Source organism: Scardinius erythrophthalmus (assembly GCF_964197995.2).
Source record: "Scardinius erythrophthalmus genome assembly, chromosome: 1".
Taxonomy (NCBI): domain Eukaryota; kingdom Metazoa; phylum Chordata; class Actinopteri; order Cypriniformes; family Leuciscidae; genus Scardinius; species Scardinius erythrophthalmus.
Window position 1 is genome coordinate 17,625,597 of NC_138221.1, and position 23,508 is coordinate 17,649,104.

The 23,508-nt window shown below is 35.4% G+C and overlaps 1 protein-coding gene across 1 annotated transcript in view; it reads right to left on the minus strand.

The window, feature by feature from the left end:
* Positions 1–7,091: 7,091 nt before the first annotated feature.
* Positions 7,092–23,508, minus strand: part of LOC308694771 (uncharacterized protein) — a 33,145-nt gene continuing 16,728 nt past the window's right edge. The window contains exon 2 of the mRNA XM_081372480.1: positions 7,092–8,509. Within this exon, the coding sequence (XP_081228606.1) occupies positions 7,452–8,509 (1,058 nt within the window). The 3' untranslated portion in view covers positions 7,092–7,451. The remainder of the gene's footprint in view (positions 8,510–23,508) is intronic.

A 23,508-nucleotide genomic window follows, 5' to 3' on the forward strand; every position in this document is an offset into this window, starting at 1 on the left:
ATGGTGACTTTAAAGTGCAAAATTTAAATGATTTAATTAAAATTTTAATTAAATAAAGTAAATCTGGTTAGTTTAAGTGAAGCTGGTAATAAGTGTATGGCCATGCATTTCACCTTTTTGTTTGGCAAAATGACATCAGCAGAGGTCAAAATCTTGACATCAAATTGACATCGACACTTTGACGTCAATATGACTTTCATTTTTGACCTATTTCTTGACGTAATTTTGACATCAAGGTGCCCGCTGGGTATACAGTAGGATCCCCTGAATCTACAGACAACGCTATATCATTGTGAACCCTTAACAGTGCCGACTCAGTGCTATGACGCGATCTAAAACCAGATTGAAATTTCTCAAACACTGAGTTCTGTTGTAAAAAAAAAGCTTGTAACTGATTAAAAACAACTTTTTCCAACACATTTGACAGAAAGGGCAGATTTGAAACTGGTCTAAAATTAGACAACACATTAGGATCGAGATTGGGTTTTTTAAGCAGGGGTCTAACCACGGCATGTTTAAAGGCATCTGGGACAGAACCAGAACTGAGACAAAAATTTAAAAACATAAGCAAATTTGTCCCAATAGTACTAAAAACTTCCTTGATCATCCAGGCAGGGACAATATCTAAAATACAGTTGGTAGATTTCATGTGGCATACAACCTGAGAGAGCATCGACAGAGAGATAGGTTTAAATTCCCCAAAAACAGCTGAATACAGAGAGGATCAGCAGGTACAAACACACTAAGATTAACACTGACATTTTGCCTAACTAAAGCTACTTTATTGACAAAATAACATAAAAACTTCTCACACATACTGGTCAAAGCCTCTGTCAAAGCAAAAGTACGTGGATTCAAAACAGAGTCAATAGTGTTGAAAAACACTTTAGGTTTATGACAGCTGTCAACTATGACCGAAGAGAGATAGCCCATCTTTGCCACCCTTACTGCCCTCTGATATTCCACAAGACTATCCCTTAACATTCCCAGAGAAACCTGCAATTTGTCCTTCTTCCACCTCCTTTCAGCTTGTCTGCAGCGTTGCCTTATGGACCTTGTGTTGTCATTTAACCAGGGGTCCACTTTAGGTTTAATAAACTCAAACCGATAAGGGGCAACAGAGTCTAGAATTTCAGCACTTGTAGAATAGAATGCAGAGAGAATGTTATCTGGGGAAGAACCAACTCATTCTTGGCATAAAACTGAGAGCCCAAGAACATCGAAGCAAACTCTCCAGCTGAAGAGGGTGTGAAACAGCGACGCCTAGAGACTGATGGTACAGGTTTAGGAGGTTGTGGAACGCTGATCTCAAATTTAATGGGTAAGTGATCCGAAAAACCCGATTCTAATATTTCAAGGACTGATACTGAAAGACCAAGGGAAATAATGAGATCCAAAGTATGGCCAAGATTATGTGTTGGCCCATTTACAAATTGATTAAGGCCAAAAGAATTTAACACATTTTTTAAATCATTAGCAAATAGATTTGAGGGGCAACAAACATGAATGTTGAAATCCCCACAAATCAGGAGCTTATCAAATTTCGGAACAACATCAGCCAAAAACTCAGAAAACTCACAGATAAAATCTTTGTTTGGTTTTATGGATCGCATATGGAAATTGAATCCAGGTAAGCTCGAAGCCTGACACGAACTCCACCTCTCTTTCCATGTCCCCTGCGACGGTTTTTATTTTTATTGTTACGAGGTAGAAGGCAGGGCTGACGTTGTAAAGAAGCTGGTATAGACGCAAGGAAAGGCGGTGGGGTCTTCGACTGTTTGCCAAAACCGTAGATTGGAGAAGTATAGTCCGTAGAATTGCCTATAGTTAAAAGGGTCAGGCGATCATACACCAGCAGCGGTGACACATTTTGAGAGATTAGTAATAGGAACAGAAAAATTAACAAAAATCTCAGCAGAGGTAAACGGCGAGCCACACACAACGGTGCCATCTTTTCCTGATAATAATATATGCTTATATATATATAAAGAATTTATGAGAATTTATGATTTCTGTGTGGATTTAACTACTTGCTACATTTTATTAAATGCTGCATAAACTAGTTTCAGAGCTCTGTACAGGTCATTATACAAAAAACATCTGCATGTTTTAATCGGAAAGTTAGATTACATATTTACAATAACCTATGTTATATTAAAATATTTCTATGATAATATTAAAAAGGTCTATGTTGTTAAAAATAACTATCCTGCAATGTTGCGGGAACATTATTTTATTGTTGCAAAAAAATAAAAAGAGCATTCCTAGAGCATTATTATTTAGTTCCCAACACAATGACAAAACATGAACCAAATACCAACGTTAGGGGAACGTTCTGTGTTTGCTGGGAAGCCCCTGAAGCAAACGTAATACTTGGCTTTCAGAACTGAAAATTATGGAATTATTCCTGAAACAAGAAGAATCAGCAGACAATAAAATTGGACAATAACTACAAGCTGTTGATAAAATTATAATGACTTTAATCCATCATTACTTGAAGTACAAAAACTAATGAGAACAAATTACTAAAATAATTGATAGCTGCAGCCCTACTTTACTTTTGCTTTAAAAATGATTTCATAGAAATTTGGATTTTCTTGAAGTGGAAATGGCATACAAGTCAATAAGCGCTCCTCTGCCGCCATCTACTGTTTATAGTGCTAATTTAAAATTTTTAAATAATTATGTTGGTTTGCCAAGTATAAGTTTTCCTAAATTTTAAAACGTTTAGTTTTACAAATGGGGACAATCTTTGAAGTATGAACAAATCATGTTTTTTGGTCATCACATTAAAAATAACGGTAACGCTTTAGATTACAGCCTGGAAAGTACTGTTTAATTAAGGCGAGACACTACAGGTGAATAGAGTAAAATTGTTAACTTACAGATATAACCATCAAACTTTACCAGTTGATTACTCACATGAATAGGAGAAAAAAATGCATTGCAAGTTTTCCGTAATTTTATTTTTAAATATGCTAATGAGGCTATATCTAATTAAATATGCGCTAATTTGCATATATTTTGAAGTGACAAATCTAACCATTGAAAAAAACAAGGTACAGAATTATTTTTGCATTTTGTTGATATATTCAATGAAAAGACATTTTCAGAGGGGATGATGAATATCCCCTTTTGTTACCCTGTAAATCAGAAAATACTGGCAATAGCCTTAAAAAATGTATTTTGCCCTATTTTTAGGCATAAAATGTCATATAAATCAGGCCAAGAATGATATATCAACAAATTCCTCTGAACAAATCTTCACAATATAGTTAGGAATACGACTGTAAAGTTTGGTGTATGTAGGTGCTACAGAAGCGGAAAATCGTCACTGGGAGTGCAAGAAAAAAATCATTTTGAGAAAACGGCCTTTAAAGATTTTTATGGCAAAATTCCACTAATTTCTATTGAAAGCCATGAATTACAGACAAAATTAGGTCCAAGTAAAATCCATGTATCACACTGTTTAGGCTAACATCCAAAACTCATTATTGCTTCATCCATCACTGATCATAACATCCAAAACAACACATCAACAGTCCATCACTGCAGGTGGAATGGAAAAACTAAATACCGTATATCACAGAATAAAACTTACTGTATATATCACAGTCCCTCAGGCAGATCATATTTAGCTGTCAGTGGAGCTGCTACCCTCTCCTAGGAGAACTTCCAGCTTCTTTTCTGGTGCTAACTTTGGGAAGTTTTATTCTTTTGGCTATTTGTCCAAGGTGTAAATCACTTAGTGAAGATACTTTTTCCCAGTGGAGGAAGTGCATCTCTGTCTGACCCAGTTGGTGGAGCCTGTTTTAGTCAGGATCCGTCTCTTCTTCTCTGACAGTGTGCAGATACTCTATCAAATATCAATTTAGTCTACTTTGTTTGCTTTCTCCAATGTTCTAAATATTGATATTTTGAATGATTCATAATTAGTTTTGTCCTGTTGAGTTGTTTTGAACCAGTGCTGAAGGGAGCCTGGTTGGTTAGCTTCACCATCAGCTGACTGAGGCGACTGTTTTCAGGATTTGGCTCGTGGGTTTTAAGTGCTTTGAAATGTAATGTGTATTTTTGACTTACATTTAGATGTGTTCAAAATGTTACAGCTTGTTCGTAACGCATTTACGCACTATGGTTACTCATTGCGTGGCTCGCGAGCCTCGTGCGGCCCGCCAAGCTTTAATTTGTGGCTCGCATGGCTGTAAAAAATACGGCGATATCTTGCAGCCAGTCACTACAGATATTTCTTAAAAACATTAAAAATAAGTAGGGCTGTAACATAACCCATTACAAAGTCAAAGTGTCAACTCTATTACAAATAATTTCGATCGGATTGAAAGAGGTGGTTTATCGAGAGAACATGTAAACACTTGGTCGATTGAGAACCGAAACTGAAAGGACGACGTACGGCTCTCCTACTGACTTTGTCCTATCAGTGCGTCTCTCATGAAAAAAATTGTGAAGACCCATATGGCATTTCATCATCTTTTGTCTTTGTTGGTACTCCCTTGTGTCTTCTAGCTAATGACAACAGTTTTTGACTTCTCTGAGAGAATTTGACACACATATCTTTCGACATTTTGAACTACCCATAAAAAATTGTTTGAAATTGTATCCAAATCAAGTGTTACATATTTGGGTCTAACATTGGATCAATCACTTAAAGGTGAAGCCATTGCAGCCAAGGTTTTCGCCAAATGGGGCGGCAGTGGCTCAGTGTTTCATGTAGGTTGTCTACAAACCGAAAGGTTGGTGGTTCAATCCCTGGTTCCACCTGACCAAGTGTCGAGGTGTCCATGATCAAGACACCTAACCCCAGCTGCTCCCGACGAGCTGGATGGCGCCTTGCATGGCTGACACCGCCGTCGGTGTGTGAATGGGTGAATGTGAGGCTATGTAAAGCGCTTTGGTGGCCATAGGTCTGTGAAAGCGCTATATAAATGCAGTCCATTTACCATTTACCAAATGTGCCTGTAAGTTAAAGTTTTTATATCGCAAGACAAAGCTTTTTGATTCCTCTGTAAAGAAATTATTGGTATTAACTCTGATTCAATGCCATGTAGATTTTGCTTGCTCTGCATGGTTTTCTGAGTTGACTGCGAAATTTAAAAACAAATTCCAAGTGCTGCAAAACAATGTTATTCGGTACCTATTAAAAGTACCCTCCCGTACTCATATAGGTAGAGAGGAGTTTACAAGAGCTGGTCTAGTACCTGTACATCTAAGAGTAGAACAACTTAAGTTAAATCATATGTTTAACATTGTTAATGGTCATGCCCGCAAATATTTATGCTCTAACGTAAACATGGTCCATACGCAGCATGGCTATAATACTAGGGCCAGCATCCGCTCTTGCATAGTTCCTAGAGCTACAAATGCAATTAAAAATTATTTCTTTTATACTGGTATCATGGCATGGAATAGTTTGCCTACTGCTACAAAACTCCTATCATCAAGAGGGATTTTTAAAACACAGGTCAAAAAACATTTATAGGACAGGGTAAATTAGTTATTGATAATTTGGAGTCTTTATAGTGATTTTATTTTGTTTTAGTTTGTTTTTATGTGATGATTTTTACCCTCCTCTTCATATTGTATGGGTTTGTTTTTGTTTTTCTTTATTCTTGTCCATTGTGTTTCTGTTTATTGTTTTACTGTGTGTAACACCAAGGACCATGCTGGAAATAAGTATTTTTACTTTAGCATGTTATCCTTTTGGATTACCGTTTCTTTCTTTTTGTACCAGTTTGATCCAGAAATAAAATCAATCAATCAATCAATCTACCACGGAAATGTCAAAGCGCGTCACGTGACGATTCTGGACAAATCACGTTGTCAGAAATTGGCATCAGCCAATGAGATTGCGCTTTTCGAGTTAAATCACCTGTTTTACTTTCATGATTGGTTGCTGATTGACAGGAAATGACCATATTCGGATCCGACAGCATTGCAAAGGAGAGAGAGAGCTTTCCAACGGTGTATGAGATGAAGGGGTACAGAAGCGGGATGATTAAGAATGCCAACTTTTGATGAATTTAGGCGAAATCTGCACACTCAAACAGACAAAGTGTAGTAAAATAAAGACCTAAATGTGTATTTTGGACTTGTTTTCAGCACAAGTCTGAAAGAATACATGTTATTGAAGACAAATAACCTAAAATCTCAAAATTGACCAGTGAAAAAAAAAACGATGTTTTTGCTTGCCGTGTCTCACCTTAAGACGAATTTACAGCGTAACTTTCAGTAATTATAGTGTACCTATAAAGTACTTACATGTAACTAGGATGAACTATCCCTTTAAAATGCTCTCTCAATGGATCTCCCAGTGCTGCGTAGTAACATTGTTGCGTGATCGAGATCGGCCCACGAGTAAACCGCTGTCTAGTATTGCTCAGAGCTGATAAACTGTTTGCTCTGCGCAGCTCAAACGAGTAGTGTGGTTTCATTCTGCTTTCGTTTGCCATGTGATGTTTCTCGTATTCAGCAGAAATGGAAACTCTCTCGCACCAAAAGTCGCAAAATGTGACCATTTACTCGCAGTCTAGAGCCCTGTATAGTGCTTTATTTCTGCTTTTACATGAGCGCCACCTGCTGTCAGAGAGCGAATTGGTGGTATTTTTGCATTGATCTGAACTGACAAATTAGACATTCCTGTTGGTTGAACAAGAGTTAATAGATGCCAATCAATCAACAAAGTGTCCTGTGCTCACCACACACCGGCTATAGGTGGAGAGGAGAGATTTGGCTATGGAGTGATGTGTGTCTAACTTACACAGAAGAGACTTTGTTGCTCAGAACATTAATATAAACTACTTACTTATTTGAGTCAGGAAATATGATAAAAGCCTCAAAATATAACATGGATAAATCATCAATGATAAAACTAAATAATTAGATAAATAGGCCTAACCTATCTTTATGAACCTAACCTATCTTTATGAACCTCAACAGGGAAATAACTACAACACCATAATATGTTAATCTAAATATAGTTCGACTTTATAAAAACTATTAATTGCAATAAAGTAATTCCATCATTAACATGTTCCAGATTTGTGTCTAAACAAACTACACAGGCAATATTAAGTGTTAGAATAGACATCAAGTTTAATAAGTAAATGTAATCTGACAAAGATAAATGTCGGTAATATGCTAGAGGTACGGTACTATGCATATATCATTTACCGAAATTGTCACTGAACATATCATTTTTGTGAACGAACTGAAAATGAACGATTCTCTGGAAAGAATGAAAATTTCCACCACTAGTACACACACACACACACACTATCATCACGGTTCGGCACGATTAGCCAAGTGTGCTGAGAGTTCAGGGCCGAGAACAGTTTGTAATTGTGCCGTGCCGTACCAGCTCAAGTGGAAATACAACTGGAACCTTTTCTGAAGGTGGAAAAACTGCTTTTGTTTCTCAGCACATAAAGATGAACTACTTACTGTGGTTTCTCCACTGCATGGATCTTCATGTGTCGCTTCAGGTGACTTTTAGTAGAGAAACTCTTTCCGCACTGACCACATGTGGGCGGCTTCTCTCCAGTGTGGATCCTCTCATGTGTTTTCAGATATCCTGACTCTCTGAATCTCTTCTCACAGTGTGAACACTTGTAAGGTTTTTCTCCAGTGTGGTTCCTCTCATGTGTTTTCAGATTTGATGATCGACTGAATCTCTTGTCACAGTGTGAACACTTGTAAGGTTTTTCTCCAGTGTGAATTCTCTGGTGCAGTTTTAATTTCTCCGCTGTAATAAAAGTCTTCAGACACTCAAAGCACATGTACTCTCTCACACCAGTGTGAATTTTCTGATGTTTATGTAAACTATCCAGCTGTGAAAAACTCTTTCCACACACAGAACATGAATATGGCTTCTCCTTCGTATGGACTCTCTGGTGTCTCTTCAGGTGTGATGCACTGAGAAATGTTTTCCCGCACTGATCACATGAGAACGGCTTCTCTCCGGTGTGGATCCTCATGTGAATCTTAAGAGAGTTTTTGATTGAGAATCTCTTTTCACACTGTTCACACATGAACGGCTTCTCTCCGGTGTGGATTCTCATGTGACTTTCAAGGTGTGTTGATTGGCTGAAACTCTTCCCACATTGATCACATGAGAACGGCTTCTCTCCGGTGTGGATTTTCATGTGACTTTCAAGGTGTGTTGATCGGCTGAAACTCTTCCCACATTGATCACATGTGAACGGCTTCTCTCCGGTGTGGATTTTCATGTGACTTTCAAGGTATGTTGATCGGCTGAAACTCTTCCCACATTGATCACATGTGAACGGCTTCTCTCCGGTATGAACTCTCATGTGACGCTCAAGACTGTGTTTGGTTGTGTAACTCTTTCCACACTGAGTGCAGGTGAAAGATTTCTTGGCTCTTCTTTTCTTTAAAAATGTTTTTTTAGTCTTTGATCGACTCAAAGGTTTTTCTCCAGGTTTGACATGATGTTCCTCCTCCACTTCACTCAGTTCTTCACTCTCTTCCATCGGGTCTGAAATCAAAGAAAAACTAATTTTCAAATTTTTTAAATAATCTAAATAATTAAAAGAGAGAAACATGGAGTGAATGGAGATTTATCCCAGATGTAACAGACAACTGCTATAAAATATTACAATAATCTGTCTTTTTATAAATAAATAATACGTCCCTGAAACTTTCCATGAGTGAGGTACACTGATCTTCCAGTTATTATTTTGTAAACATTATAGGCACAAATCCCATGTTTCTGTCGTGAGAACTATTAAATATATTTGATTAATGATGACACAATTATCTAACATGAAATGAACATTAAAATACACAATTCTGACATATTTTGACAGCAACTTTTAGATTGATATATAGTTATGTAAAAAACTACTAAAACGTTTTAATTATTAAGGGTCATTCACACTAAACTTCTACTTCCATTGACTTCACACACATGTGAAAGTGTGACACAAAAAACACAAGATCAGGTGAATTTCACTGCGAGAAAGAACACAAGTGTTTGCAGTAAAGCGGAGTAGATTGTAAATTTGTACATTTTGGAATTATTATTATTTGTTATACATGTTTGTAAAAATATGCACTAAATTTAGGTCAAATTCTGGTAAAATTGTTACAAATTCTAAACCTTGATTGTATATTAAATAAATGTAAAATAAAACAGTTAAAATATTTAAATGGAGTTTGACCTGATGTTGACAATCAATAAGAAACCTCCTTTTACTGACCAGTTGTATAAAAAAAACCCAGAAACTTTTGCAGCCATTTCATATGTAGCCACCGAAGGGGTGGATTTCGTGATTCTTGACTCAATTATAATTACAACACTGACTACGCCACCCTGGGAATTTCACCCAGGGGAATAATGGTCCAATAAGGACACACAGGTTCGTTTCCACAAGGATAGAGCAGAGACGTGAATATAGAAAAAAATAACAATTCTTTATTAGAACTAGAATAAAATCTAAACACACAATTCAGTACACAAGGGGTTAATATGGCTTCAAAATCAAAACTAAAGGAAGATAACAAAATCGATCAAAGATAACATGTCAGATGGCAAGGAGAAATAACAAACCTACCCAATTCCACTTCACTACAAGCACTTCAAATGTACACTAATGTACTCACTTCACCACAAGCACATGTGCATTCAAGTGACAGGAAATTCAGAAGAATCAAATCACTCAGTGAACAAGGGTACCCATTAACTTGGACCTAGAGTGGTCAGCACTCCTTCTCAGCCAGTCCAACAAAGTTAACGAAATCAACGTCAAAACGAAAAAAAGAAAAATACAATCAAATTATCATAAATCAAATCAATAAACAAGGGAAAAAGAAAAATACAAAGTTGATCAACAAAATACAAAAGCAAAAAAAAAAACAGAAATCAAATTAATAAACAAGAGAAAAAGAAAAATACAAAGTTGATCAACAAAATACAAAAAGCAACAAAATGACAGATGCAAATCACATTACACCTGGGGCCTGTTTCAATAAAAAGGTTCAACCAACTCTGAGTTAAAACTTGAACTCTGAGTTGACTTACCCTGAGATGGGAAACTGAGTTTTTGGTTTCAGAACAGCTGAAATTAGTTAGTTCAATCAACTCTGAGTTGACTGACTCTGAGTTAAGCGCATGCACCACAACTATAAAGAGCCATTATCAATGGAGCACAGATATTATGAGTCACCATGGCAACAGCGCCAGACAAAAAGAGGTCTTCATATTTCTTCACATTTTAATTACTGTTATACAGTGATGGGTGTAATTAATTACCAAGTAATCTAAATACTGTAATTTAATTAAAGGGATTACTCTTAATTCTTCTGTAATTTAACCCTCTGGGGTCTGGGCTGTTTTTGGGGCCCATGAGATGTTCTGACATGCCCTGACATTTGTGCTTTTTTCAGTTGCTTATAAACATATTAATGGCAAAGGTGTAAATTCACTCTATATAGCACAAACAGGGCTACCATAATATGTGAGCCACGTGTATGTACATGTTTTCATTTTTGAGAGAATAATGTTTAAATGCATGGTTATTGAAAAAACTAAAAACTAAAGTTTCTGAAATAAGGTCACAAAGAGTTGTGACCTGTCGTCGCCTAGAGTTTTTTCTTCAAAATGATGTGAAAATCATCCTGCCTAATCATTCACATAAAACGATACATTGATTTAAGTTTTGTGAAACACTTCTAGTTTTGAAAGCCAATATGCGGATGGGGCGTAAACGATCATGCATATTTAGTAGTTCACACCTGATGTGCTGAAGGGCCGCTGTGCCTTGGTGAAACGGTGTTTGTACGTGAAGAGCTCTTTTCCAAAACGCCATAAACCTAAAAAGCTGCCTCAAAGATCCACCAAAAGTAATGATTATGAATATGTAAAATATTGCAATAAGACATTTTAATTGTTTATTAACTTCTGGCAAAGATGAAGTTGAAGATAGGCTATTGACTCGCGATCTTCGCAGTAGGCTAGTGAACGCACCGGAGAAATGCACATTTATTAGGCTACATAGTTTTTTGTTTTGGATGGTTTTGTTTAGAACCAGCTTTCTGTAAATATATTTCACATTTTTTAGACATGCGAGGCGAGTAGGCTACGGTCTGGTTAATGATGACCTCCAGTTCAAGCACCTTATGTTGTGATTGCTAGTAGGGCTGGGCGATTTAAATCGCGATATTGTTATGCGCATCTCATCAGTAAAGCGGGTTCCTTGATTAGTAGTAAATCGCCATCACCTGCTTTCAGATGAAGCGGCATTTACTACAAAGAGCCGTAGTTAACTGACAAGCTGAGCCAAATCGCATCAATATCGCGGACGTATCGCCAGCGATATTTAATGCGATATGGCTCAGCTTGTCAGTTAACTACGGCTCTTTGTACACAGCAAAACCTCCAGTGTTAAATTAACACTCCTGGGAGTGTATGAGTCCACACTCAAGAGTGTTTAAGTTAATGAGATAACTAAGTGATTAATAGCATTATTGAAGACACCTGATGTTAACAAGTAGAATCGCTGAAGAAGAAAATCACAAATTGTAAGTTACCATTATTGTGATGGGTAGTTGCTTTAGTTGGGCTCTGACCCTTTTATGTGTACTTTAGATTTTCTTTGGCGGTTGTATCTGAGTTAAAACTGCCAGTTGAACAAAGAATAAAAAGTGATCTGATGGTGTTGGTTATATTATGACAATCCTCATTTGAACTAGATCACTGAACTCATTAAAATCCTTCTTTCTGACTTCGATTTATGTTGTTGGTTACAGCATAACTGTGAATCTGAATAAATGGCCAGAATTTTTGATATAATATTAAAGATTTCTTAAAAGTTGTTTAAAAAAAAATCATTCTTTTAGGCACACACAGATGTCAAGATTCAGTCTATGCATCTCAACAATGGTGAGGAGCAGAATATTCAATTAGGAAAAGTAAATTACATAGACAATTCAGATCATAATTTATTCATACCGCAATGCATGATGGGAGCCATTAATGAGCTGTGATTGGTGGCAGCCACTGCAACATGCTTTATTATTGTCACCATTGTAGAGATTCACAGGCTGATTTTTGATGTCTGTGTTTTAAATGATTATGTTTGAACGTCTTTTTGATCAGAACAATGTTTATTAAATATTTTGAATTATAAGTACTGATAATCATAGGCTGAAGAATCACAAAACTGCTGCTAACAAGTTAAACCAATCTATCTTAATCTGTTTCATTTTTCAGATCACAGCATGATTATGTCAAAACATAAACAACACTATAAGATCCCAGGTGAAAAAAGTGCACTAAAATACATTTTATTTAAGTGCACTTAGTACACTTCCATAATACACTTTCATAATGTACTTAAAGTGCTCTATTTTCGACACACTTATTTTGCACTTAATATACTAAAAGCTTATCTTTAGTACTGCTTAATATAAACTTAAAATCATCTTAGTGAACTCAATTGTGCTTTTTTGAGACACACTGAAGATGAACTAAAGTGTATTTTTAATATACTATTTCATATTTTTAAAAAATGTATTTTGTTACCACTTTAAGTATAATTGAAATCATCTTTAAATACAATAATAAACTATTTAAATTATAATAATAATAATATTAAATTATATACAAATTATACTTAGAATGTATTCCTAGATTAAAAAAGTGCACTAAAATACATTTTATTACACTTCCATAATACACTTCCATAATGTACTTAAAGTGCTCTATTTTCGACACACTTATTTTGCACTTAATATACTAAAAGCTTACCTTTAGTACTGCTTAATATAAACTTAAGATCATCTTAGTGTACTCAACTGTGCTATTTTGAGACACACTGAAGATGAACTAAAGTGTATTTTTAATGTACTATTTCAGATTAAAAAAAAATGTATTTTGTTACCACTTTTAGTAAAACTGAAACCATCTTTAATGCGTTTTAAATACACTTATAAATTACTTAAAATATAATAATATATAATAAATATATACACATTATACTTATAATGTATTCCTAGGTTTAAACAAGTGCACTAAAATGCACTTAATTAGTACATTTCCATAATGTACTTAAAGTGCTCTATTTTCGCGCTCTTATTTTGTACTTAATATACTAAAAGCTTATCTTTAGTACTTCTTAAGATAAACTTAAAGATCATCTTAGTGTACTCAACTGTGCTATTTTGAGACACACTGAAGATGAACTAAAATATGCTTTTAACATACTATTTCAGCTTTAATTTATTTTATTTTGTTACCCCTTTTAGTACAATTGAACCCATCTTTAATGCATTTTTAAATACACTTATAAATTATTTAAAATGTAAGAATATACAAATCATATTTATGTATTGCTCACATATTTTTTATATAGTAAATAATTTTAAATATGTTTTAACTATGTTAACAGTACCTTTATAAAACATAATTAAATATGTTAATGGTGTATTAAAACACACAGTAAAAAAATATTTGTATAAAAAACACACACTTTGAAAGCTAGTAAACTTTAATGTATTACCCAGCGTACATCAGTACAGCAGCATATGTAAACTGTAAAAAAAATTATACATTAACATAAAATACAGTGATCTGCAGAGGTATTATAAACAACAAAAAAACTAACTTCAATAAACCCAACTAGTCAATAAAGTGCAGTCATTAATAGCTGCAAACAGTTACAGTACTGTTACAACTCAAACCATCTTCATCCTTCAAGTGAATTGGAGTGATTGGTCTTTGAGTTTGCCTCATTGTTGCATTTCCTTCGAATCAGTGCTCACACCTCAGATGTGTTGGAAATTGTTTGATCACAGTGTCTATGAAAGAGGAAAAAGATTAGTTTATTTTTATATTAAAGCAAAATTAACCTCTGTTAAAAAAGTAACTGTTCCCTTTCAAAAGGGAATTTGCACTGCTTCGATGATGCTATTGGGGAACGATGTTCTCTAGACGCCTCTTTAATTCTTCTGAGTCGCACTAGTAGTGTCATAGGCTGTCGGCAGTCAAATTCTATTGCCGTGATTTCAAACACCGGTTCACATGGAGGGTGTTCCTCATAGCGTCATCGATGCAGTGTCTCATTCCCTGTTCTCAGGGAACAGAGGTCGTAACCTAGATGTTTTTTTTATTACAACACAGTATGATGTTTTGACATTTCTCTCTGTTGTACATACAAGGTGAAAAAGACATACTGTTACATGTATTATAAATGCATTAAAGTATATTTGTCTTGTACTAAAAACATACTTAAGTAGGCTACATATTTATTACATTTAATAGTAAGTATTTTCACCTGGTAAAAATGGAATTCTTTAACATGGCATGTAATGCTTAGTTCATATATTTTAACAGTAGACATTTAATATAAAATGTTAATGTAATTCAGAAAAGGAGTTAATAAAATATCTCTTGAACAACTGTGAAGTCTACATGGTATGTCACTGTATCACAGCAAAAAGGGCAATTTAGGCTAACTGTTTAACTGAAAAAGTATACCCAGCCAACAAGAATAATAATTATAATGTACAACAAATGCTAATCTTGTTTTAGTCAGCCCCCTTTGACTTTGAGAGCAATAAAAAAAATAAAAAAAAGTTACGTACAGGAACACATACACTCTTCAAAGAGTTAAGGAAATTAGAAGTAGTGCAAAATATTGTAAGCCAGGACAAGTGACTTGCAGCTGTCCCAAAAAAACAATTAAATAAACAGATTTTTACATGAATGAACACAAATTAGGCTAGACTAGGAAACTAGGAAAAAATGTTAGAAAAAACTAGGACAAAAACTAAACAGTGAGCTATTTATTTATGCAAACAGCAACTAAAACTTACCAGTAACTTCTGATAGCAGTATCTTCATCTCTTCTAATTCGACTTAAAAAACTTGGCTCTGATTGGTCAAATTGAATGTAGCTGAACTGAAAAAGACGTGCTGTTACACAGAGTCAAAAATATGACTGGCAAAGTAAACGTAAATGTATTACAAATCTTACCTAGAATCACAACATAATGAGGTTCCAAATGTCACACGTCATGCAAACTTGAAGATGGAGGAAAAAATAAAAACAACACTAACAGTAACGTTTTCTATTAACGTTAGAAAAAAAATCTAAATACTGTCATGATCACTCATTAAGTAGTTGCAAAACATTTAAGAATTCCGTTAATCTTAGAAAGAAAAACTGAGATATCGTAGGCTAATGAAACCTGAGAGATTTAACTTATCCCTCTGATGAACGATTTACCTGTTCACGTTTGAAAAAGTGAATCGCAAAAAACGTCACCTAATCCATATGAATCACGTGGTTTCCTCCAAGTCCTCTAAAGAAACACGATCGCTCCAGTTTAAATTTAGACTTAATCTAAATTATTAGAAATATAATCACATTCAGTGAACGCACAGCAAGCTCTGAGTGAGTGAGGTGTGAGCTCATAAATCATAATTATCACAAGAACCAATCACAGACGTTCAACGGCTCTGGAACCAATCAGGATTAGTCAAGTGTGTTATTCTTGTTTTTCAAATTTAAACAAGTACAACATATTTTTGAACAACATTTAAACATCTTTGGAAAATGTATCTATGATGCATTTAAAATAATATGATGTTGATATCCTTGTGGGAATTTCAGCAGTAAAAACATATCATGTAATGGACAACAGCCCTTTACAAGTAACCTACAAACAAGTAAAAGTGAACAACATTAATTTTAAGTGCTTATTGCAATGCTTAATAATAGTTGACAAATGTTTATAATACATTAGAAGTTGGTACATTATACAAAAAATCTAAAATATTAAAATGGTAAAATCATAAATATTACAAATATATTGCAGTAGGCCTAAGTGTTTAAAGTACTTTAAACACACTAAAAGCTTAATCATTTAGCTATGTTCTTACACAAGCTACACAAATGTACTTTAATTAAGAGCAACATAAGTATGTTTTCTTTAAATACACTAAAACTTCACACAAACGGTATATTGTGTTTAGCATATTTCTTAATCTAAGCATATTTATTACCAATCTACTTGTGCACTTTTTAGAAATAAATTAAAAGTATGCTTGTGTTTAGCATATTTCTTAAAAGTATAATTAAGCATATATTTATTACCAATGTACTTGTAGTGCATTTGTTAGAAATATATTAAAATGATGCTTGTGTTTATCATATTTATTTAAAGTATAATTAAGCATATATTTATTACCAGTGTATTTCTAGTATACTTTTTAGAAATATATTAAAATACAATTCAATGTATTTTTTATGCACTTCAAATAAGCATGTTGGTAATACAAATGTATTATACTATTTGTATTTCAAGTATATTTTTAATATATTTAATACTACGTCTTTTTCACCTTATCTGAATACACTTAAAATCAATTTAAGAATTAGTAATATTTAGTTTATTTTTATAAAGTGTACTTAAATAGCACTTTTGGGAAAATTTAATTTTTGACTATTACATTTTGAATATATTTTAAGTAAAATCAATTTAATTTAAACTTATGATAGCTATCTTAAAGTGCACTAACAATGAACTATTTTTAATGTGTTAAAAATGTACTTGTAAGAAATACACTAATAAAACACTTCTGTGTATTTTTTTAATAGTATATCTTTTTTCTTATGCACTAAAAATACATTTAAAATATCAATGTTATTTAGTATATTTTCGCAATTACACTTAAGTACTACTTAAGTAAAAATATACTTTTTATTAGTGTATTTATAGTGTATAATTTTTACATTTTTCTTTAGCACAAAAAATAAGAATGTACTACAAAAGTACTTTCTTGTATTTAAGTGTTTTTTTAGTGCACTCAAGTACACTTTTTTTTCATGTTATATAACATTTTACTTTATTCATTTAACTGTTATAAATCAATAAAAGCAGACAAACAACAGTAAATATTAAAGTAAACATATAATGGTCTAGAGCCCAACTAAAGCAAACACCCATCACCTTAATGGTAACTTACAATTTGTGATTTTCTTCTTCAGTGATTCTGCTTGTTAACATCAGGTGTCTTCAATAATGCTCAATCATCACTAAATTAATCACTTAATTATCTCCTCAGCCCTAAATGCCGCTCCATCTGAAAGCAGGTGATGGTGATTTACTACTAATCAAGGAACCGGCTTTACTGACGAGATGCGCATAACAATATCGCGATTTAAATCGCCCAGCCCTAATTGCTAGCCTATATTTACTTTTTATGTATTGAATCCAGGAAATTTGTTAATGAAAAAATTATTAAAATTAAGATACAATTAATACAAAACGAAACTCGATTTAAAGAAAGGATTTGTACTTTCTGTTTTGAGGTCTCTGTGAAAGTTTGAAAGTCTTTTAGTGCTGCTTTCAGAGCACTCGCGTCCATAATGGAGAACTGTCACGTAATATTGTTTTTTCCTCATAAATGCGAACACGAAAAATAAAAGACAAAAGACTTTTAAGTAAAACTTACTCCGAAATTGTATCCTCGGCGGAATTCGCTCTTCAAAATGCTGCCGTTCGTCGTCTGAGTTATAATCCTCTGAGGAAAAGGTGCATTCTTCCTCGCTGTCCAGAATCATGTGAAGGGCGTCTTTACCGGAGAAGCGTGCCAGACTCAAAACGCGATGAACTATCAGTAAGTCTGATGAAGAAACTGTGTTTTTATGGCATTGATCGGGGGGCGTATGCGATGCATACTAGATCACCTAAACTATTTATCATGTGAATAGCGCCGGAGCCGGGGTGGCCACAGCTTATTATAAAGATAATGAGGCAGAAGGAAAAACGGTACCTCTCCTTGCTTTCAAACGGATTACATGAGTTGAAAACATTTGTTTTTTATATAAATTACTTCATTTAAAAGAAGAGATTTCAAGCTTCATAAAGACATATCTCACGTGTCTGTGTGAGAAGTATTCGCTGAGTTACAGTTCATTTTCGGACGCGTTTCAGAATGGACTACACTGACAGATAGAAGGCAGAACTCGCTTCGTGTTTATTTTTCTTTATTTGGCGAAAAGCACCACACTTTGTTTTTATTGTGAGTATACACAAAAATAATACACATTTAACAGAATCGATTGATGTACGAAACTCCTATGAAAAATCAAAGTCAACAGAGTATTTATGAGTTTCTTTTACACTGATAAAAAAAAAGCGAGCTGGTATCGCTGGCGATACCCCCGACTTCAGGGGGTTAAAAGTTAAATCTGATGTAATTGTATTAGACCAGTGGTTCCCAAACTTTTAACAGGCATGTACCCCCTGAGACATTATAGATCTTCCGGAGTACCCCCAACACCACCAATTGTTAACAACAAGTTTTTTTTATTTTTTATTAATATTTATTTTTATCAATTATGTCGAGAATAGTGAATAGAATCATAAACATATGATACAAATCTCATCAAAAGTCAACATATGATATAGGGCTGTGAAGTGGAAGTTTTTTTTACCACCGCGGTAGTAATGGACCCAAATACCGGCGGTGTTGCGGTGGTCGGGGGACGTTGTTTTGAAATAAATAAAAACAAACAAAAAAAACAAAGAAACAACACACTAAAGCCTGTAAAGCATTGAAATAAATATCAGTAAATACTGGTAACATACATAATATAATAAAGTTGAATCTATTTTAAAAAATTAAAATAAATGAATAAAAACTTTCGTTAAATTTTCCACACAAAGACGCGTGATACAGCCTAGCGCTCTGCTTGAGAGGGATGTGGGACACGAGCAGGAAAGAGACCACCGATCTATTTTCTGATATCTTCATGTTTTCTACTTGTAAAAGGTATGAAAAACGAACTTTATCTTCCACAAGGGCAAGGCATTTAGGCTATGTTTGCGCGCTGCCAGAGAAAGCCAAACTAAAATCACCCGCGCGTGTGAAACGCACTTTACAAATGAACTTGACGCGCCTTACCAATTATCATATGTCTAATAACAAGCACAAACTGTGTTAAAAAAAATTTGACGTACAAGTACAAATGTAGGCTATCTGTCCTACAGCGTTTTTCTACTTTAACACAGTAAAGAATACGAAAATAATTGACCTAAAAGCGAACAAAGGAAGAAACGTTTATAATCCCCTTTGGAAATGGCGTGAGTGAAGATATGGGAAAAGAAACAAGAGATTCCATGCAGGGATGAGTCACGATTTTTGAATATTCGATTAGTTGATTTAATTATAGAATATCTAATGTTCTAATGTCTGTTGTGCGATCATTCTCTAAAATTAAATCTCCATGTTCTGGTGCTGATGCGGTGGTGACGAGTTCATGTAACCAGAGGGTGACGCTGCCAATAAAGCACATAACAGCTGTCACAAAGAGCCGGCAAAAGTAATGATTATGAATGTGTCAAATATAGCAAGAAGACATTTGAATAGTTTATTAATAAAGGGTTTGTTTTTTTGTGTCAGTGTCGGGCTGCAAAGATGAAGTTGACGATGCTGACTCGTTATCTTCACAGTGAACGCGCCTATAGAGAGAAATGCACACTTCATACGGATATGCTAGTCGGTTTATTTTCGTTTTGAATTGTTTTGTTTAAAAGTAGACAATTCAAGCTTTCTATAAGGAATAACTAATGGAATATTTTTAAATTCGCTAATAATCGGGTGACCAGATCGCAAACCAGAATTCAAAGCCGACAAAGCTTAAGTTTATGGGCTCACGGACAACTCTATCATTCGTCATGAATTCAAACTTTTCCATGGCTGCGATATAACATTTAATTGCTAACCTATTATTTATTTTGTAAACAAAGCTTTGTGTGTCATAATATTAATGTAAAACAGCATTCATATTTTTGGCAAACCTACTCAGCCACCGCGGTGGCGCTTTACAACCGCAGTGGTGCGGTTGTCAAGATTACCGGCACAGCCCTATTTCGCCTACCCCCTGAAATCAGTCCACGTATCCCTGGGGGTACGCGTACCCCAGTTTGACAACCGTGGTATTAGACTATAGAACAATTCTGTATAGGCTATTTAACATACATTTTTAAAAGTTATATTTTTAATTTAACCTTCTCCCTCTACACACTTTGGTCAATTCAATAATAATTCATGCAATTGTATATTGTTTATTTGAAAGCATTAAAAGTGCTGTTTCTTGTCTCTCCTTGTATTGTTCAAGTGTTTAAAGGGGGGGTGAAATGCTATTTCATGCATACTGAGTTTTTTACACTGTTAAAGAGTTGGATTCCCATGCTAAACATGGACAAAGTTTCAAAAATTAAATTGTACGTTTAAAGGAGTATTTCTGTGCCAAAAATTGTCCTTCCGGTTTGTCACAAGTTTCGTAAAGTTTTTTTCGAGTATGGGTCTGTGTGACGTCAGCTGGGGCGGAATTTCCTTATATGGGTCCTAAGGGCACTTCTCCGCGGGCGCGCGCGCACTCGTAGACCAGAGCGAGAGAGAAGAGAGCGAAAGCAGTACCTCATCAAAGCACTCTGCTCGGCTCACCAAAGAAGTGTGTTTTTGGTTGCCAGGGCAAGACAACCCTGCACAGATTCCTAAAGAACCCAGCGTTAAGGGACCAGTGGATGGAGTTTGTTTTTTCAGAGACTGTTTGTTTTTGTGCAAGACCGTTTGTTCCCTGCATTTCGACGATGATTGTTTTATAAACAAAGCCCAGATCGACGGATTTGCAGATCGTCTAATGCTTAAGGATCGAGCAGTCACAATGATAAAGGTTCGCTGTTGCAGGCGGTGAGTAAAACTGCTTCAAATGTCTCTGTGTGTTGCTGTTAGCAATCGGCGCATTAGCACACAGCTTTAGCACACCGCCCACACGGCCCGCCTCCAGACGCTCGTTTTTTTCCGGAAAGACTCGGTACAGCCTATCTTTCTTTTATAAATATAATAAAACTAAAGACTTTTTGGAGATATGAAGGATGCAATACTACTCTATAGGTACTCAAGATTAACAGGAGATTGAGTTAAAATTAGCATTTCACCCCCCCTCCCCCCCACTCCCCTCCCTTTAAGGTTGACATGGGATTTAGTAATTAGTAATAAGTAGACCAATAATTTCTAAAGATAGTCATTATTACATTAATCTAATTACAATGTTGAAGATGTCATTTGTAGTTAGTAATACAAGTAACTTACCCAACTGTTATAATATCAGAGGTGAAACTGGAAGAACAGTATGTTATTCAACCTAATTTTAATGTTCATGTAGGTGCAATCCTGCAGGCATCAAAAGAACATGGCAGCAGCTGAAATTTAAATATAAAAACATAATTGAGTCAAGTAAGGCTTGAGCATATCATGGGTGTAGGCTACCTGACTTTACAAACATGTGACATATTAAATAACTAAAGCATCCAGTGTCTAGCAGTGCAGCAGCATTTTTGGCTGAGGGAATTCCTGGAGGGACTTCAGAGCCAGCCCCAAAGATCCAAGGGCCTTCATATAATGTAAGAGGTTTACATACGTGTTATTTTTTATATAGGCTATTTTTGATATTTCCATTTATTTTACTTTGGGTTAGGATTTTTGTTGGTCCCAATAGATTCTGATGGTAATATCTGTCTTTTGGAGCCTCCTGTCCCAACAGAACCCCAGGCAGTTGTAAGTAGCCTATTCAATACACCAGAAATTATGACAAATAGTGTTATAAAGTGTACTCAACCAAATGTTCATCACATGGGGATAAAGAGTTTCTGCTGCCACAGAGAGGCCTACAGAGGTAATGTTAACATTATGTGTCTACACATCAAACAATCTACACATTCACATTTTTTCACATTTTTATGTGGAGTAGCCTATAGAGTCTAGGTTTAAATCTAAGTATAAACGGGTATTCTTATCTCTCCCCGCGCCCCCAGAGTGTGGAAGAACAGCAGGAGGACGGTCCATCAACTTCTGGTGCACAGATGAACAGTTCAGTGATTTCCAGTAAATGCCACAGTTTAATTCTGTAGAATTTGTTTAGAACTACATTATGTAACTCTAATATACTACTGTGTTTTCAGTTGCCAGTTAAGGAGTTATATAGACTTCATCTTATTTAAAAAAAAAAAAAAAAAGCAATATTTTATTTATTAATAAAAGATTAATTTTATTAATAAAAATGTACTGAAAGAATGAATGAGGTGTTTACACACACACAAGATGCACTCAAGATCACGCAAACTCACAACCAGTAATACTTTGCACGCAAACACACTCGCACATACACACACGCTCGCACACACTTCCAACAATAACCGAACGCACTCAAACAACTCACATCAACTTATGAATTCATTCACACAACAATCTAATTATACCATACAAACCCCACAAACACACAAACACAGTCTTCCAGTTGAAACTGTGCGGAGGTGGCCAAACGGCCACACGGATTAATAATCGGGTCTCACAATCTCCCGGCGTCAAGTTCACTTGATGTGGGCTGGTCAAGCTGGCGCAAATGAGGCGAGGCGAGGCAAGACGGAACGTCGCGACAACGCACAACAAAAGTAGGTTACTCAAGACAACATAGATAAAAGACCAAAAATGAAGGAAGGGGAAGCCAGGTCACGGTCCCAATCAGCTCGCTGTAATCATGCCGACATTACCAGCTCTTGGCCTCTTCAACTAAAACATAGGAGGATATAAAAAAATGTCACGATATGTCTTTTCGCGGATATTCCCCCCTTAACCCTCTGAGGTCGGCAAACGCGCGGGCGCGTTTTGCTGGATTTTCTCCACATTGTAGCACTATAAACTTAAAGGTCCTGTTCTTCGTGATCCCATGTTTCAAACTTTAGTTAGTGTGTAATGTTGCTGTTAGAGCATAAATAATATCTGTAAAATTATAAAGCTCAAAGTTCAATGCCAAGCGAGAGATTTTATTTAACAGAAGTCGCCTACATCGAACGGCCCGTTTGGACTACATCCCTCTACTTCCTTCTTTAATGATGTCACTAGAACCGTTTTTTGACTAACCTCCGCCCACAGGAATGCTCCCTCAACCGAAATTCGTTCATGTACTTGCGCACTTCTCATAACTTACTGTGTTTACTCAGCTCTTACGGTGATTTTCTGAAGTAAAACTGACGCTTCATCTTTTGTGTGATGTACAATAAACTTTATTAAAGGAGCTGTATGTAAGAAATGTTTTTCAATTAATCATAAAATGGCCCTGATATGTCACTAGACATTAAGAAATCATGTTCATTTCAAATACTTATATCACTGACAACAGTAGTCCGGCCAGGATATTGTCATTTAAAAAGTGAAGTTGCAGCCCTCAACTGATGTTGATGTTGTCATGTTGTGTTTTGGTCTGATGCCCCACCCTCCACCTATCTACCAATCACGAAGTCAGTAGTGTTTCGGCATCCGGGTTGCCACAGCTACGTTCCTGCTGGATCCTGCAGCATATCTGGCAATCTCGAGTCAGGGGGGAGGGGGAGGGGATACACAGAGCTCTACAGTAATTTGAAAGTGATTGCAGTACCAGTTTTGGCCACAATCTTACATACTGC